The sequence below is a fragment of the Mus caroli genome, chromosome 12, assembly GCF_900094665.2.
Source record: "Mus caroli chromosome 12, CAROLI_EIJ_v1.1, whole genome shotgun sequence".
Lineage (NCBI taxonomy): Eukaryota > Metazoa > Chordata > Mammalia > Rodentia > Muridae > Mus > Mus caroli.
In genome coordinates this window covers 32,629,736-32,649,053 of record NC_034581.1, presented here as the reverse complement: position 1 = coordinate 32,649,053, position 19,318 = coordinate 32,629,736, and the positions used below count along the sequence as shown (strand labels likewise).

The 19,318-nt window shown below is 39.5% G+C and overlaps 1 protein-coding gene across 2 annotated transcripts in view; it reads right to left on the bottom strand.

The window, feature by feature from the left end:
• Positions 1-16,046, bottom strand: part of Crppa (CDP-L-ribitol pyrophosphorylase A) — a 293,326-nt gene extending 277,280 nt beyond the window's left edge. Inside the window, exons 1-2 of one of the 2 annotated variants that reach the window (XM_021179106.1) lie at positions 15,473-16,046; positions 6,828-7,104 (exon numbers count right to left, since the gene is read on the bottom strand). In XM_021179106.1, the coding sequence (XP_021034765.1) occupies positions 6,828-7,104; positions 15,473-15,723 (528 nt within the window). In that variant the 5' untranslated portion in view covers positions 15,724-16,046. Of the gene's footprint in view, positions 1-6,827; positions 7,105-15,194; positions 15,448-15,472 lie in introns of those variants that run through there. The other variant, XM_021179109.2, reaches the window with a different exon arrangement.
• Between the last annotated feature and the right edge of the window lie 3,272 nt (positions 16,047-19,318).

Below are 19,318 nucleotides of genomic sequence, written 5' to 3'. Positions count from 1 at the left end.
TATGCTTTGCTCTGTGATCATCACTCCCTAAATCCTTTTTATCTCCTCCCTTTATATCTTTCTGACAAGCTGGTTCATAGTGCAGCTGTCTCTGTTCTTTTAGGTCCATGAAGCCCCTTATATAATTCATATTGCAACCCTTTATTTTGTATAGCTAAGAAATCCTGTTTATATATTTTTGAACTCATGTTTTCTGAGCTCTTTCCTACAGCCTTAAGTTCTGTCCTGAAGGACTCAGCATTTATGATTTTTGCTGAGGAACTCTGGACACACCCTTGCCTCCTGGACTCATGCTGTTTCTAATTATCATAGATTCATTAACCTTAACAGAGAGAGCATTCACCAAAGGAGTAATGTGAAATTATGTACAGTATTATACAAAGAAGCCTTACACCCTGCTAGGTGTGCTCTAGGGACAGGAACTAAGTGACGCCATCCATTCTATATTGCAGGACTTGGTATAGTACTCTTTATCTGGGTCTGAAGAATCTATACCTTGATCACAATTACAATACTAGGATAATCACTAGGGATACAAGTCATTCCAGCTTCCAGGTGGAGAGCTATATTGAATACGGTCTGGAAGAATCTGGAATACAAAGTTTCTACGGATTCAGAACACACCTCTGTCAGTACCTCAGTGTGTTCACAATAACCAGACAGCTGTTCTATGCTTCAGGATCCACAGATTTACAACAGTTTCCTGACATATGAATGACTCATTGAATTGATTCCCCATGATTCAATTTAATCTGTGGCCCCCTTCTCCTCTGTGGTCGTGGGCCAGCCCAAAGCATTAACCCTCTAATAGCATCAGAGGCCTTATAGTGACTGGTTTCCATCCTAAATTACAACATCTCAGGAGCATCAGTGATCTCAGGATCAGAAATGTCAATAACAACAACAACAACACCCTATTAGTTAGAAATTCCAAGTATGTAGGGTCTTCTAAGAACTTGTAGCAAAGGCCAGTAAGTCCTCTATTATACATTATACAGAAAATACATTTAGTTCCTAAATCAGGAAGCCCAAAGATATTAGGTAGAATGGTTGTAGAAGAAACCATATTGCTATGCCTTGGAGAATAAGCTGGGATATGGAAGTAGAGACAGGAAATATAATATATTTCTATAAGTTGATTAGGAAAATGGTAATATAGGTAATTATATAATATAAACTTTATATTGTAAATTATAAAAATATAAGTAAGCAAAGATACATCAAACTGTTTACCCCAGGTAAGGAAGGAACACAAGCAGCTTTCCACATTTCTTCTACTGGCACAGTCTTATGGAAACTGTTTAGCAAATACTGCATCCTTTACAATTCATGTCATGACTTCAGTTCTTCAAGTATTCAGTAGCTAAGCCTTGCCAGTTCTCCTAGTATGCAGTACCCTAGCTGTTCCTGTACAAACAAATCCCAACCACCTTTTAGACATCTCTTATTAAACCTATATACTTTTACTCTCTAACTCTTCCCTTGTAAGAAATCCTTGTTGCTATTCATCTTAACACAATGTAGAAATATATGACTATCTCATGCTTAGAAGAATGGATATTTCTATTTTTGTTAAAATGGCAGTGAGTAAGAATTTTTTTTAACATTGCAATTGAAAAGCAAAACTAATAAATGCAAGTCAGAACTTTTTAAAAAATCTTTAAAACTATGACTGAGCTTATGTCAAAATTTCTGGGAAGTGACAGAGAAACAAAAGGAAATAAGACTATAAAAATGTTTTGGGTTAACAAGGATATTTAACTTTAACAGACAACAAAGAGTGATAACTCACATCGTGAGCCTGTACCACTTGCATAGGACAAGGCTCTGACAAAAGGTTATGAAGGACACACCCCACCTTAAAAGGTAGGACACTGAAGTCAAGGAAGACAACAACCAAGATTGTCCTGGCGTTCAACCTATGCAGCAGAGCCAGCTGCTCCTGAAAAGCCCTACAGCTTGGCATATGCAGAGGAGTAGTTTGATTTAATGTTACCCAGCATCTACAAAACCGCAAGCCAAAAATCAATGCAATGCTGTTCAAAGTTGCTAATGTGCTTGGAATTGCTGGCAGAAACAACATAAATCCATGCTTCAAACACACACCCTCTCCCATGTCTGCAGGATTCTCCCTGATAAAGTCCTGCCAAACAAGAGTGGGACTCATTCTTTGCCATCTGTTACAGCTCAAACTATAAGGCAAAGGAGCAAAAGTTAACAGAAAGGAAAAGTTGGAGAGCTACCAAGAAGTACAATTAGCTGCAATGTATAAATGGTTTAAATATTAAAGGACAAAATGTAAAATCAAAAACAGAAAGAAGACAAATCACATTGGAAAAAGGACTAGAAAGAACTCCAGAGAACTGAAAAATATTAAATAGATTCCTAACCAGGAGATTAGACACAGCTAAAAAGTGAATGAAATAGAAAACAGATTACCTAGAAAACACAGAAACATAAAAGAGAAACTAGACATGAAGATGGGATAAAAGGATCTAGAATGCATATATACATATATACATACATATACAGAGAAGAAAAATACATGCAGATAGGAAATGTGGCAGAGAATAACCAGACAATGATTTAGAATTTCCTAGAATACAGATATGAAATCCAGTTTCATAAAGAAACTCATATCAAGGCACATCGTACACACTGAACAAGTATGGGAAAAAGGATATGAGTGTCTTTCAAAAGAATAACAATGTATTTGTCACCATTTTTTAATGATGTGTGTGTGTGTGTGTGTGTGTGTGTGTGTGTGTGTGTGTGTGTGTACATGATACAGGCACACCCAGAGGCCAGAGGAGGACATTAAGTCTTCTGAAACTTGGGTTACAGGTGTTTTGAGCCACAAGACAGGAACGCTAGGCTATAAACCTCAGTCCTCTGCAAGTGTCATATAATACATGCTCTTAACCAGTAAACCATCTCTCCATTTCCATGGGAAAACAATTTTAAAAGTCGAATTTTATTTTTGCAAACTTATCAAAACAGGGAAAAAGGCAAAACAGAAAAGAATTTCATAATCTATTTTTAAAGTAATGGAAAAAAAACATTCACTTAATATTTTATACTCAAATTACCATTAGCAGTAAGAGGTAGTCCTGTAATAATCTAGCCACTGGGCTTATAGAAGCCATCTTGCCTACATGTGGAATTTGAAAATATACACAAAGACAAACTGGGTCCTGGTGACACTTCCAAGCTTTTGTATGCAGCCAACCTTATTTTTAGTTGCTTGGAGTATCCCATCTCTAGTGATAGTTTTTAAACAAACTGGAACGTATAGAGTAGCTCTAGTTGAGTGGTCAATAGAATGCTCATGTCGTAGGGCAACATGACTAAGGTTGTTACTCTTCACATTCTGTGGACAGGTTAAAACAATTGGCATTATTTACCACCCCTTGTAGAAATCCATCTACTCGTATCTAAACTGTATTTGCCTCTTCATGATTACAAGTCTAAGTTGACAAGAAGTATCACTAACATATAACTGAGGCTACCAGGACAATATTATAAGCACTCCCAGCCCCCTACGAAAACTTAAGTGCTGGTCACGGATTGCATCAGTGGACAAACCTGTTTTTTAGAGACCCTCCCACATTATACGAATGTAGCCTTTGAGCGCGTCATCATTTTAAAGCTTTCAGATAATTAAAGCAATGCTCAAACATGTAAATATGTTCTGTCTAATGTGGTCTGAGTGACTCCTTCATAGAAATCCCAGCTTTGTCTGTCTTTTAATTCATCTAAGAACTGATTTTTATTGCATAGAAGTTTGTCTTTTCTGGATTTAAATTTGAACCAGTTGTAACATCTAGTTAATCATTAATAAATTGAAGAAAATCTTTAATACACATATGAAACTCATGATTTTACCATTCATGAAAAGCATCCTTTCCTATCCACAAAACCAAGGCAATGTCTCCAAAAGAAACCATATTTCTTATGCCTTTTCCAAAAATTAATGTCATAAAGTTTTGCTTCTAAATGTAATTAGAAAGGCCTAGATTTCATTAAAAATACAAGTTTTTGATTTTAAATATATATGTGATTAAATTTTAAAAATAGTTTGAGTCACAGTTTAAGAAAATGACACTTTATAAGAATTGCCACAAATGTTTGTCAAAAAAAAAAAAAAAAAAAAACCAACCCAGCTCTCACCTCAATAGGAATAGAAGATAGTTTATTCTGGAGCCAAATTTGACTAATCATAGCCTGGGAACACAAATTTAGGTTACTTTAAATTTCATGTTCCAACATGGAAGTAGTTTCATAAAGTTTTTATTAGTAACAAAGCAGAGAAAGTCATAAATCAAGACACTTTTCAAATGTACTAGTCGAAATATCACACAGGAAATAACAGCAAAATGGAGAAAGCTCTTCTATCAGCCATGGCTGCTATCTGATGACAATCTTAGCTTTGGGATTGGTGGAAGTTAGTGTTCTGCTAAATTAATAGATGCCAAAGGCGTCTTATCATGAGTCACAGGATATTACTTCCAGCACAGAGGTGAACAAGGAATGGCGACTCCCAGAGGCTAAAGCTAGCTAGAGATAATATCTGTATAAGTCTTCCAACCTCCAAGTTTCCAAGCCCTCCATTCCACCACAGCTACTCATCAGTCAATCTACTTTTTACAGACAGCTTCTTTTCAAGAATTCTCCTTGACACACTTAACAAAAAGTACCTGCCATACATTTTGATTGGCTTTATTAATTGCATAGAACAATGACACCCTCAGCATATTAATTAGAAAAAGAAAAATAATCTCTCTGTCACTTAAGACATTACCAAGAGGACTCCCAGTACAAAAACAGTATCTGAGTTCTATTAAGCTAAACTAATTCTATATGTTAAGTAGCCATTTCTGCAAAGAAAAACCTACAGCCTAGAGAGAAATGCATTAACCTCAGGAAATAAACAACTTAGAGGTTTCAGGAAGTCTCCGAAACTGACCAGAGACTCCATGTTTCTCCCCAGTACACTGGTTATAGAAATAGTAAGTAGTAGGGCCGAAACTGAAAGGGACAGAACAGTCAAGTTGCTTAGAAGACTCTCAGACAGGTGGAGCTGCCTAGAAAAGGCAACTCAGACAAGATGCTTAGAAAAAACTACCTGGAAAAAAAGACCCGCTGAACTGCCTGGACAAAACAGAGACCAAATAAGCTCCCTAGGGAAAGGCCCTCTCCAACCTGTGGAGCTGCAGTGGTAACTTAGTTAACTTACTGTTAACTTAGCAACCTATAGAGTTATGCAATGTTTCCAGAACTCCAGTACCCATGCTGGAGTAGGCTTTAAGTGATGCAGCTCCTGAAAATCTACATTATTTTTGTAAATAACACCAACTAAAATTCTTGGCTCAACAAGTTGGACTTTGGTGGTATCTTACTTAGGGTTTTATTGCTGTGAACAGACACCATGACCAAGACAACTCTTATAAAGGCAAACGTTGAATTAGGGCTAGCTTACAGTTTCAGAGGTTTAGTCCATTATCATCACTGCAGGAAGCATGGCATGAGCTTAGAAGACCTCAAAGTCTGCCCCCACAGTAACACACTTCCTCCAACAGGGCCATATCTCCTAGTAGTACCATTCTCCATGGATCAAGCACTCAGCCACATGTATCTATGGGGGCCAAACTTATTCAAACCACCACAGGAAGTCATTGACTCCCTATATGGGGTGAACAGACATTTGTTCATGTCTTCCTTGGAATAGTGCTACACAATATTTTTCCTCAGTCTCAAACATAAACTGCAAACTTCAATTTGATATCTGTGCCTATATTTACAGAAGTTTACATGATGGACAGAAAAAAGTAAACATGTTCTACAGATAGCTATGATAGGCATTTACTCAGACTGTGTTTACCCAAGTGACAAAGAATGGCAAACAGTCATGTCCTCTTCAAATGACTAGTCTACATGATGCCAAACTCATGGGTGGCTATTCATTCTAGGAAATAAGCCATTGCTGACAGACTCGAAGTACAAAATCAAGTTCCATGGGCCAGATTTTTGTTAATTGTGCATATCCTGCCCTTCTGCCAGATTTCTATGCAGAAATACAACAGCTTATGAAGTTCACTTATTAAAGTTCTATTTGTGTGTGTATATATGTATATATTTATATGTATATATATTTGTATGTATATATACAAATTTCATTATGAAAAATGTTAAATAAATAAAACATCACACAACAAAATAACCAGACCCGAAATCTACATAACTTAATAAAAATACATACAGTTAGAATTAGCACTGAAATGGAAATTGTGAAACTATACATTATATTTTACAGCTTCAGTACTAAATATACTTAATACACTTCACCACTACCAAAACTAAAAAGTAATTTTAAGAACAGAATTAGAACTAGAAAAAAGCTTTATATCCTCTTTTCAACTTATGTCCATTATGTCTCATGAAGAAATAAACTAGATATTCCCAAATATGTAGAATCTAGCCAGTAATGTATGTATATATGCAAACAAGTGTACATGTTGGTACAGGTAGCATTAAAGAGAAAAAGAAGAGCTAACTATAAGGGAAAAAAGAAGGACTGGATGAACATAATAGGTATATATTCTAATTATATCATTAGTCTATTCTTCTCTCCATAGCTCATGTCACAATATGATAAATGATATAATAAATGAAATCCATGTCTCACAGTCAGCAATGTTATGACAGCCCTAAAGTAATGTCTTCAGGCCATTGTTCCCACTTACAGTTAAATATATTTCTATCAAAATTTAGCAAAGTGACGACACCACCATGTTTGCCCCTTACCCATTACAGTGTCAAACACTCACCCCATGTTCCTTAGCTGCTAAGACAACTCTCAGGAGGATATCTTCCTCAACAAAAGGTCTCACGGCGTCATGGATAATCACCACTTCTGGCTTAGTGAGTTTACAATCTGGCTGATCTTCTGCCAGGGCTTTCAGTCCATTGAAAATTGATCTGTGGCGCGTGGCTCCAGCCTCAGCTAGCGAGATGCGCTTATGCCCATACCTCTGGATGATATTTCTCATTGCTTCCATGTTCTCCCTTGTCACTGTCACAACAATGTCCTTTATCCAGAAGACTCTACAAAGAAAGCATGTGAGCATTTAATATAAACGAACTCTAAAGCACATAAAAGAAACTGAATTTTCAGTATAAATAAGTATCCATTGATCTACATTGGGAGATTAATCCTGAAAGCTCAGTTGTTATGCTTTAGTATGAAGTCTGGGAATCAGTAAGCATCTCACACTATATCAATAAAGGTGATTTTTCACACTGTATTATCTTACACGGAATGGTACATAAAGCTTGCTATCCCATATGTTAGATACATGAGATTTTTTCACTTCAATTACATTTGAACAAATGGCTTTTTTTTTGGGGGGGGAGCTTCCCTTTGGTTTTTTGAGACAGGTTTTTCTCTGTGTAGCCCTGGCTGTCCTGGAACTCACAATGTAAACCAAGCTGGCCTCAAATTCAGAAATTCGTCTGCCTCTGCCTCCCAAGTGCTGGGATTAAAGGTGTGGGCCACAACTGCCCAGCTACAAATGGCATTCTGCAAATAGTTTGAGAAAACATACAAAAGATTATGCTTTTAAATTTATAGTTTTCCTACTACTTTATCCTTCAGGGAGGTAAGAACAATATAAAACATTATTGAGTTTTACAAGCTGACTATTTCAAGATGTTGCATGAGCTGCAACCAACCACACAAATATTAAAACTAGGTAGCTGATCTCATACAGACCTCCACCAGACTGATCACAGTCCATAGTGGCTCTGGAATCAAACAAGTTTAACAGGTACCGGTACTAGCATTCAAGTGACACTAGGGACCTGCATGTTCCCATGGGCCAAAACCAGGACAAGTGCCTCTGAGCCACAGTATCAGTCGATTCAGAGTAAAAGACACTTAAGTTTTCTAATATTTTATATGCCGAGTATAAAATTCAACTTAAAATAAGAAAAATAAATAAAGTTATGAGCCTATCAACCCTATACAGTCATGGTAGAATAGTTAAGTTCTAAAGGTATCTCTCATTTCAAAATGAGAGATAACAAGAAATGCACTTAACATACATTACGTTTTGTAACCTGTATGAGATTCACAGACACCTCTATGGTGTCTCTTACAGAGGTAGTACTTTTCAGAAGACATTTACATGATAATTTATAGAGTATATTTTTAAGTTATGCAAGATTTATATAATTCCTTTACTATCTTTCATACTTTAGAATATACCTTGCTATGTTTCTACTTCATTCAAAATGAACATAAGACAGAAAAAAATGCCTCTTTTTCATTGATGAAACAGCATTCTTTTTTTGTTCATTTGTTTAGATTCATCCTCTGTAGTATGGGGTATCCATCGATGTGGTAGCACAAATATCTGCCTTGTACATTGCTTTATACAAAACTCTTACCAGGTGTTCAATAGGTGTTTATTGAATGAATAAACTGCCCATAGTGTAACATCTTACACTTATGTACTGGTTTTCTTGCTTTTCACCTTATATCCTAAAGCTCCTTAGAGGTATTCAATTACTTTTATATTTTCTCAGACATTTCAAGAAAGGCTTCAATAATGAAAACGATGCACTATTATAAAATGCCCATGAGCAAACCGTAGTCTTTCCAAGTGATAAAAACTACAGAATGAGATTACTTGTAAATTTTTCTTTGGTTTGTTTAGTCCATCCCACATACCAATGTCATCCTTGACTATTCTTGAACTTATCCCACCCTGGAAGTGTGGAAATTATACTATTCACAAAGATTATAGCAACTGGAAAACCACCACTCTGCAGTCCCCACTCCACCCTTCAGTGTGTTGTTCTGAAAGGTTCTGGCTCAACCCCTCGTTCTTGTAATCTCTCACATCTGATACTTTCACGGATGGGGTCTTAACTGTCTCATCTTATCCCAACCCAGTTTATTCTTGCTACTTCTAGATGATCCCTCTCAAGTTCAAACCCTAGGGACATACTACAGTTTCTGGCCCAGACCTGTGTAGAACTACTGCCTCCTCTCTACCCTATAAACACACAGGCCTTCCCTCTGCATGACCCTCTTCTTTCATGCCTAGCTGCTCCCTGATAAGAAAGTAATGTGGGTCTGAGATGACCATACAGGCACATATATTTGAAGATTTGATCCCCAACTAGGAATGCTATCTTAAGGTATCACAAAACCTTTAGGGGCAAGAGACAAAGCTATCATCAGTGAGTCACAGGGTCCTTGAAAGTTGAAGTCAGGCCAGTTTCCAGCCTACATGCTGTTAGTTCTGCTGACCCACTTCAACTGCTTTCCCCCACATAACAGGTTGCATCCCCTGTAAAGTCAAGCTTCTCCTCACTTAAATTGATCCTCTCACACTGTTGAGAAAGCTAACATAGAGGGCAACATATCCTCTTACTAGCATGTCTCTGTGGTGCTCTCTTGTTTCTCAATACTGCCCTTCCTTCTCTCCCTAGCCTACCAACCCATTCCTGAGCCTTACTTACTCCTCAGGTTGAGACACAGCCCAACCAGGAACCTTCTCTGACCATAAAGTTGGGTGCAACCTCCTTTCCTTCCACTCCCAAAAGACTCATCTCCCAAAGGTTATTACATGCCATGCTGTAGTCTGTCATTTTCTCTCTCATTAGGTTCCTGGCTCTCAGAAAGACCACATCCCAGTACCTGCCACATACGTTACTTTCAGTAATATTAGTTTAGACACAGCAAAAAAAAAAAAAAAAAAAAAAAAAAATATATATATATATATATATATATATATGGCATCTTTGCTAGTGTCTATGGGCTATATTGAGGATTTTGCATACAATACCTCTACACCCAGCTCTTTGGGATACATTGCTATGGTCTCAATGTTATTCCTGAGGACACAAAGGTAATGGCCTGCCCATGATCACACCAGGAGGAAACTACAGTACTGCCTCAGAGGGCAAGTCTAACATCTAGGAGAGAAAAATGTCATTCTGGACCATTCTGCATCTAAGACTTCATTTCTTTGACCAGGGTTAAAACATGTGGCATGGTTGCCTTTGCAGTAAAACAGTCAATCTCCTATAATTTCTAATAACGCCAACCAAAGAAAGTTTTCTTTCATTTACTTACTGGGATATTCAACAAATGTCAAAAAAGCATCTGGCATATGCCCTCCCTTATGCAAGGCAGGAGAAACAATAGTTGAGCACAGAAGTACAGCATTCTTTATATCGCACACCATATGTTAATAAATATCTGCTGACTAGACAGAAACAATACTTACATAACTAGGAAAAATGCTTTTAAGGAACTATTAATCTGGGCATGGTGGCACATGTCTTTAATCCCAGCATTTGGGAGGCAGAGGCAGGGCAATCTATATGAGTTTAAGGCCAACTTAGTCTATAAAGCAAGTTCCAAGATAGCCAGAGCTACACATGGGAACCTGTCTTGAAAAATGAAGAAGAGGAAGATGAAGAAGAGGAAGAGGAGGGGGGAGGAAGAAAGGAAGAGTGGAAGGAAGGAAAAAACAAAGAAGGAAAGAAGGAAGGAAGGAAGGAAGGAAGGAAGGAAGGAAGGAAGGAAGGAAGGAAGGAAGGAAGGAAGGAAGGAGAGGAAGGAAGAGAGAAATTGTTAAAAGCCAAAAAATGTGTTGATTATTTAATGTGGTCCCATGTTATCTTCTTTTTATTATTGAAGAATTATAATATATTCAGCTCAGTGGCAGAATTTTTGTATAAAGCAAGATATCAAGTTGATTCCTAAGCTGATAGATCTTGTTAGTTTCCATTGCATGTTCTTTCAGAGAATTCAGCTGAAATAACTTTTAAAAGTTTAATGAAAAATTATAGTCAACTGAAATACAAAAGAACTAAGAAAAAAATGAAAGGCTAACACAGAACATAAGTATTCAAATATCTGTTCAATGATTCCTTCTGTTTCAAATGAATTAAATTAGATGTAAGTAATGATAAACAGCTAGAGCTGTAGCATTAGACCAGTCCCGGGCAATTATATTAGCTTTATTAAGTGTATGTGTGTTTTTCCTGCACATATGTATGTGCACCATACATATACAGTCCAGTGAGACTACAAGACAGACACAGATGTTTGTGAACTGCCATATTGGTGCTAGAAACTGAACCTGAATCCTCTGTAAGAGCAACAAGTGCTCTTAGCAACTGAGCCATCTTTCTAGCCCCAATGCATGAAGTTGAATTTATGATGGATCTGGGGCTTGAGGGTGGGATATTACTGTTGGTGAGACAGTGTCTAATATGGGTTGCCCTGGAATGCACTACCTACACCAAGCTAGTCTCAAACACATGACAATCTTCCCACATCAGCCTCCTGACTGACAGATTTATAGGTGTGGCCCACCGTAGGCAGCTTTAAAATGATTTAAACCACCATTTTTCAAAGTGTGTGTTACAGGAACCATTATGCATCATCACAGCTTCCTATTAAGTTAAATTAAGTATTGTTGACTAGGCTAAATAGAAATGAGAATAAAATGCATAGAAAATGGGGAAATTTTTCCTTAAAAAAAGTAAAGGTTTAGAGAACACCACTTCATACCACTCAAGCGGTAGTGGGCTTACAAAGCTATTTTGTTCAAACCCAGAATACACCCAGGGCCTGCAAGCTTTTGTTAAGTACTGTTTGTATTCCAAAGGATTTATTCACATTCTTTTCAAGTCACAGAATTAAATTTTAATTCTGCAGAAGACTTTTAATAATGTAAAATCATGAGACTGTAAAAAGACTTTAAGTACCTCACACAGTGCACCCTGAGTAAGTACTTGCTGAATAGAAGCATCTAGCCTACCTCTGAGCTGAAAACAAGCCCACACCAAACCCCCGGCAGCCCAATTCTATCAAATCCGCATGACGGTTTCCTTCCTGGCACATTCCATAGCAAATATAAACGTAGCCCCAAGCTCCGTAACACCTACAGACATTTTGAGGAGGAAATATAATATCTCAGAAGTTATTTTCTCCTGGAATTAGGTTGCAAGCATACTCTGCTCAGAGAGTTTAATAAAGCCAGTTGAAAGCAGAACATTTATACAAATGCTTACTTACAAACCTGGGGAGAGTCAAGCCAAGTTAACACCTACAGAATACTTTCATCTAGGCTACAGAAATGCAGTCTTAAAGGAACAGCGGCAGCTGCTGCTCTCCACCATGACTGCCTTCATGGAAAGTTGACTCTGCATTGCACTGGAGACTTGTCTATAGAATTCCACCTCTTTGTGTCTATTTTGATGTTTTAGGATAAAATGTTGAGTTAGTGGGAAAGGCAGGTTGCTATCCCCTTAGCCACAGCCAGTCTTCTTCCTCTGGTGCTGTTCTGGGAGCTTCAGAGCCAAGGGTCTTCGACTGTTTTTGAAAGTCTCAAAGGGAAAGTAACACAAAGCTCTTAACCTGTAACCGTCACAAAACACAACGGCTTTTCTTCTCACCTTGAATCAGACAGGACCTTCTTAATGACTCAAATTGAACGACCTTTCAACTAAAGCTATCCTAGGCACCTTCTCCTTCTGAATCATGAGTCACCAGGATCCATACGATCTCGCAACCACTTCTCACGTCTCCCCTCTCCCATTTTTACTATCTCAGTTTAACTCACATGAGCAATGTGGCTCATTTAGAGAAACACTTATGTAATTCCCATCTATCCAACTAACAGAATTTGCAATGGTTTAAATAAAAAATACAGAAAACAGAGTTAAATAAACCATAAGCTACTACATTGAAATATATACCTTGCAGTCTTTTTTTAAAAAAAATTCTAAGCATGGGACATCCTTGGTTTCCAAGCCTTAAGAGAGGCAGTGGGTGAACTGTAATCACAAGTTTATATTTCTATTAGACAAACGCACATATTGATCTACTGAATCACATCTGTTAGATAAAGACTAGTCCACCATAATAAAACTAGAGATACCGATCACGGAGTTGGACTGCTAGTTTATTGCTATACGGGACCATCTTCCTATAAAGTGATATCAGAAGTCCAGTTATAATTTTTTTTGATAAGCATGAACCATGTCAAGGAACAAGTTATCTTAAGCAGGGTACCTAAGAGAGCTCAAGAAGCCTCAAGAGTTGTAGGGAAGGTGCAGTCAAAGCACTTACTGACTGAGGAGGAAGAGCCTACATCTACATAAGCAGAGCTGCAGGTCACCTCATTCCTTTGGTCTTGTGTGGTCAAAATATTGTCTTTTTAAAAAATATTCCACAGTAACCTACGCTTCTAATTAACATTTCCTTCTCTTAAATATTGGTAAACCAAAAATCTCATTACTGGTAAGAATTTTTATTTCTATGGTCCCCTAGTCATCAACTCCGTTTTTTTTTTTTTAATCTTAAAAATCAGTAACAAAACAAACAAACAACAACAGTATAAAGCAGTGCTTTAACCATCTATGACCCAGATAGCTGCAGGTTCTTCCTATCTGACTTTAACCCCAGTCAACATCTTAAACATTTCCAGGTAAATAAAGCTGTTGCCCAGCAGAGTAAAAGACACTAGCCCCAGTCCTTAACCTAACGTTCATTAAACAGTCAATTCCATCCTATAGCCCTACCTAGAGAGACATCTAGACATGCAAGACATACCTAGAGAGACATACCTAGACATACCTAGAGAGAGCATCACCCTGCCTCTCCTCTGGCAGGAAGATGAGCAACAGCATTCTGTATGGTCCTCTATATATGTTTTGACTCATCAGTGTACTGGCTGCTGCTTCTTTCAGTGGAGTTTAAACCAGTCCCATCGCAAAAGGGTTCAGGTCACCCCACTGTGGGAACTACGCTACTATGCTACATTTGTGGGCCCCGAGTCAATGACTATGAGTGATAAAACAATTTCCAACTTCAAATCCAGTAAAAATTGGGTACATAGGCTAATCAACCTGAACTGGACCTCTTCACAGAGTTGCATGTCCTAGCCTACACAATACTTTCATCACATGGTTTCCTGAAACAAAATTTCTTCATTGATACTGGTGTCATGAAGCATGAGGGACCGAGACCCCTGATCTCAGTTCCTTGTTAGGCAAACAAACAAAAAAATAAACCAAAAAGAGAAGAAGGAAACCTGTAATGAATGTTCCCTGAATTATATAAGCTGTTATAATTTATTTCAATTTCCCTAATGGGCTATTAGGATTTCAAACTGCTGTAATCAATTAAGCAAAAATGGAAAGCAAATGTCCTTTTGCTGTATTTTCCACAAATAACCCCTTTCCAAACACTCTTCTACATTAAAAGATTTAATTTTTAGTGTCCACCTATCTCAGGCTACCTTGGTACATGCAAAAATGCAAATTAACAGAAAGTATTCCCCCAAGGGAAAAAGTGTTAAATGAAAAACAGTCTACAACTCCCTGCATATAACCACCAAGCAGACAGAGATCTGCTGCCAATATCCATTGCAAGCCATCTCATTGTCTGTCGCTAGAAAGATGGACAGCGTTGCCAGGGTGAGTGTGGCGCTAGAACTTTGGAGGTGTGTGCTATTGGTAAGATGGCAGTATGAAGCAACCCCTGTACTATGCAGAGAAATAAAAGACACAGACAGGGGTGGGAACTGGAATCGTTTCCAGGTCTGAGTGAGTTTCGGATGTAACCACCGGTCTTGATTACTCTAATCAAGGATGATTGCAGCCCTGCACTTCCATTTACCAAATGCCAATGCTCGGAAAGTAAAATAATCTCCTGAGAAATTACTGTGTCCCTTTGACTTTTTGAAGTGTGTTGGGAGTTGCTCTTCTGAACAAAATGCCAAGGACAGTGGTTTCTACGGAAGCCTCCTGTAATCGTTACTTATGCTAAATATTGGCATCTATCTTGAAATGTAACCAGTCCGATTCAAGGTTTAAAGGCATCGTCACAGCTGTCCATTTGACTTCAAAAGAGTAAAGATCTTGCAGAACTTAAGCACCTTCATAATCTTCCCTTTCAGTCTCACCTCAGCCCCATCACATCACAACTCAAATAACCCATCTTTTTCTCCTCTCACAGTTTCTTCACAGCCTTCCTGACACTGCTCATTATTTCTGGAATTAACTAATTTCAGTCTCTTTTCTAGGGTGTCTTGGCCTCAACCACACCATCCAATCACCTCCCATTATTGAAAGGCTGGAATTAACTCTGCTCTTCTCTCTACTACCTGGTTATTTAGCCATGCCTGATTCCCAGAAGAAACGTGTCTGCCCAGGAAACTGGAGGTGCGGCTATGACTCTCAAGCGCACGCATGCGCGGTGGCACTGTGCCCCAGGCGCTCCTCGAGCAGATATTCCTCGGGCCCCGCGGGGCCTGCGTGGGAACCGAAAGTCCCTGGGTCCCCATGCACTGGTTAGCCAGGGCCCCAGGCCCGGCGCTGCCCGCCACGCTGCCTGTCGGGGATGATCCTGGGCTGGGGGGAGCGGATGGCTGGCGCCAGTTACCTCTCCATGGCCTGCAAAGTGTAGCTGATGAGCGGCCTCTCCAGAACGCGGCAGAACTGCTTCGGGGTGCGGACGCCCATCCTTTCCCCGCAACCCCCAGCCGGCAGCACGGCGGCCACGATTCCAGGGCGGTCCCCGGGTTCCGCCCCGGCGACGGACAACGGGGACTCCGGGAATGCTGAGCCCGCGCCCGCGGGGCCGCTCACGCTATGCCCAGGCTCAGCGGGCCTGCTGCACGGCCCGGGCTCCATAGCAGGCAGAGCGCAGAACTCCGAGGTGCAGATGGAAACCAAGAGCGAGACGCCAGCACCCGCCTTGGGCCGAGATCAAGGGTCGCACTGGGCCAGGAACGGCGCCGAGCGGACTCGGGGAAAGTGGCCTCGGGTGCTGATCGCGGAGGAAGCCAACAAGCCTGTCTTCCCAGCCTGGGCCCAGCGCCCCAAGGCAGCAGCGCTCTTCCTGCTCTTCCCTCTATCCCTCCGGGCAGGCCGAGCCGAGGCTGCAGTAGCAGTCCTTACAGATGTGACAGTCACACACAGGCAGCTATGCACAGCACAGTCACGGGCCCCATTCTAGATAAGTGGGAAATATTTGTATTCAAGGTACAGTTCAAGACCCAGATGTGTGCATCTCGGTCATAAGAATTTCGTTATCCACAGATGGCACCCTGATTCTACCAAGTGGAAAGACAAATGGCTAGGCAGAGTCTAGAAGGTTGATTCCCAGACCTGTCTGTCTGCACGTTTGAACCACCAAGTAGTGTCCTTGAACTCTGTATTCCACACTCAAATTTTAAGATTTGATTGTGTGCAGCCAGGACTGTGGAATGTTTTTAAATTCCACAGGTGATTCTATTGGGCAAGTGTGATTTTATTGTAACCAGAGGAGGATAGCAACCACACTCACTACTGAATAATCAACACACATCTCCTGTTAACAGGAAAAAGAAAAAGAAAAAAAAAAACCCTCTAGTGGTCATTTTCACTGACAGGGGAACGTGGGTGCTAAGTAACTTGTGTTAAGACTGCACAGCCAATGATGGCAAGGCAGCCATAAATCTTCGGGTTTGAGGTGCAACGAGCAAGCGTTGAGAAGTTTCAGGCCTGGTGCTCATCCAGCGCTTATTTAGGACTATCCTTCTGGGAAATGTTGATGAAACAGAATGGGTACTCCGAGTGCCAGGCACCACTGTATTCAGGATCTGGAATGTGGAATTCATGAGAGCATGCCCTAGCTTTGCTTTGGGTTTGGGTTGTATGCCCAGCTTCAGGAATGCAACAGGGGCCTAATACTTACTGAAGGAACTGCTGATTAAATAATGACAACGGATAAGGAATTATTTGACCATGTATATTATCAATCTTCACCCATCAATAGCTAAATTAGAATCATAAAAAACAAAAACTTGAGGATTGAATTACCCAGTTACAGTATTAAATCTCATTATTTTTATCCACTTTGCCAATTGAAAGCATACAACAATTTTTAAAAATTCTCTTCTCTTACCCTCTTTTGTCTAATATTCTAAAGCACTTTCTTTTGTTGCTTTCATTATGACTAAATGGACAGCTTCTGTGTTAACTGAAGTTTGTTGAACTCTTGACCCTTCGATGAAAAGGAAGCATTAGAGCTTGCTTATTTGTATTGCAACGCTTGAATGTTTCCTTTCCAGGAGACAGGAGTGTGGGAGGAAGAGAGAGACTGAGAGACAGAGTGAGGCTGGGGTGGGGTGGGGTGGGGGGGCAGAAAGACTGATTGATTCTAGGAAAGAGCTCTTTGCTAGGGAGTTGGGTGTTTGATTTGTTAGAGCTTGCTTAAAGGAGACTCTTGAGAAGGCTCCATCGCATCTTATGAACTAACAGAAGGATTAAGTTACTTACAAAGCCCAGTGACCAGCCCAGAGACAGCAGCACACTCAGCAGGCAGAAAGCACAAGAGGCAGACGACCAGGGGAACTGGACTCCATAAAACCCATGGCTTTTGGTCTTTCCAATGTGGTTGCTGGTTAGAAATTGTTTAAATCTGTGCATAGGGGTACGTTATTTATGTGTCTTGTGGTGTTAGCCATTAAGTTTTATTCTGGTAGGGTATGTTAAATGTAGGGTTTGTGAAATGAGCGCGTGGGTTATGGAGCAAGCCACCCAAAAGGATGGAACTTTTACAAGGAAAAAAGTGCTGGCAAGAATGCAGGCAAAGCAGCCTAGTAAGCTTATGGAAATTTAAATTAGTCAGTTTTATAGGACTATTTTAGTTAGAATTTTATTGTTGTGAAGAGACACCATGACCACAGCAACTCTTATAAAGGAAAACATTTAATTAGGGCTGGTTTACAGTTTCAGAGGTTCACTCCAATATAGTAATGATGAGAACCATGGTGGCATGCAGGCAGACATGGTACTGAGAAGGAGATGAGAGCTCTACATAGTGATCTGCAGGCAGCAGAAATGACGACTGTGGGCCACAGTGGGCATAGCTTGAGGCTATGAGACCTCAAAGCCGGCACCACAGTGACACCTCCTCCAACAAGGCTATGCCTACTCCAATAAGATCACATATCCTAATAATGTGTAATGGGCTGTTTTCCTCAGCCTCAAGCTCCCAGAATAACAACTCAAAGTCAAAATATATTTACAAATACTTAGGCCATATAGCTAGGCTTATTTCCTAACTAATAACTTAAAATAATCCATTTCTACTCATCTACACTCTGCCACATGACTGGTTTCCTCTGCTGAGGTACCATGTGTCTGCCCTCCTCACATCTTCCCCTGAGATTCTTCCCACTTCCCTCTATCCCAGAATTCTTTCTACCTATTGGATGTCCCACTTTTTATTCTACACTATAGGCCATTGATTTTGTTTTGCTTTAATTGACAGGTGAAGCATCCATACAATACACTAGATATCCTCTCTACAATCATGTCACTCCCTATAAGCCAAGCATTCACACACATGAGTGTATGGGGACCATGCCTATTCAAACAACCACAGAAGTTAGTATAGAATTCCACAAAAATTAAAAAGGTGGACTACCATATGACCAAGCTAGATTTTTCTTGTGCTTCCCTTAGGAAATAAATTCAGATTACAATAATGTGCATGCCTTGTTAATCAAGGCAATAATCATAATTTTACAGACACAGAATTGGCCTAGCTGTTCAAGAGAAGAACGAATAAGGAATGTACAGTGCATCCGTAATGGAATATTTGGCCATGAAGAAGAAAATCATGTCATGCCATTTTCACAGAGTAGAAGGACCTGAGGATTGTGTCAAGTACCACATTTTCTCTCATACACAGGGGACCATTAAAATGGACTAAGAGGAAAGAGTTCTAAGGTCATAGAGAGGGTAGATGTGAGTAAACACAAGCATTCTTTCGGGAACAAAAATCTCAAAGAGAAACCCATTCATTCCCATAATTAAAAAATAGTTTGCCTTACCAATTACTATAGGATCGTTTTCCATGATCGAAAAATGACAAATTATGGTGAGTATCTGACAGCATTAGTTAAGATTTATTCTTGGAGAAAATACAGTAATTTTGATCTTGTCACTAAGAATCCTAAGATCATATATGCTGTATATAACAAAGTGTAGCAGATCAACTGGTAGCAAGCGAAAGAACAAACAACAGTCTTCATGCATACATGGTAAAAGTCATCTCTTATGCATATTGTATGGACACAAACAAGAGATTCCATTCAATGTACTCACAGTAATAGATGCAATTTCCTGTTGCATCAGCTTGTATCGTCTGTCTTAGGGTTTCTATCACTGTGAAGAGATTCCGTGACCATAGCAACTCTTTTTTTTTTTTTTTTTTTTTTTTTTTTTTTTTTTTTTT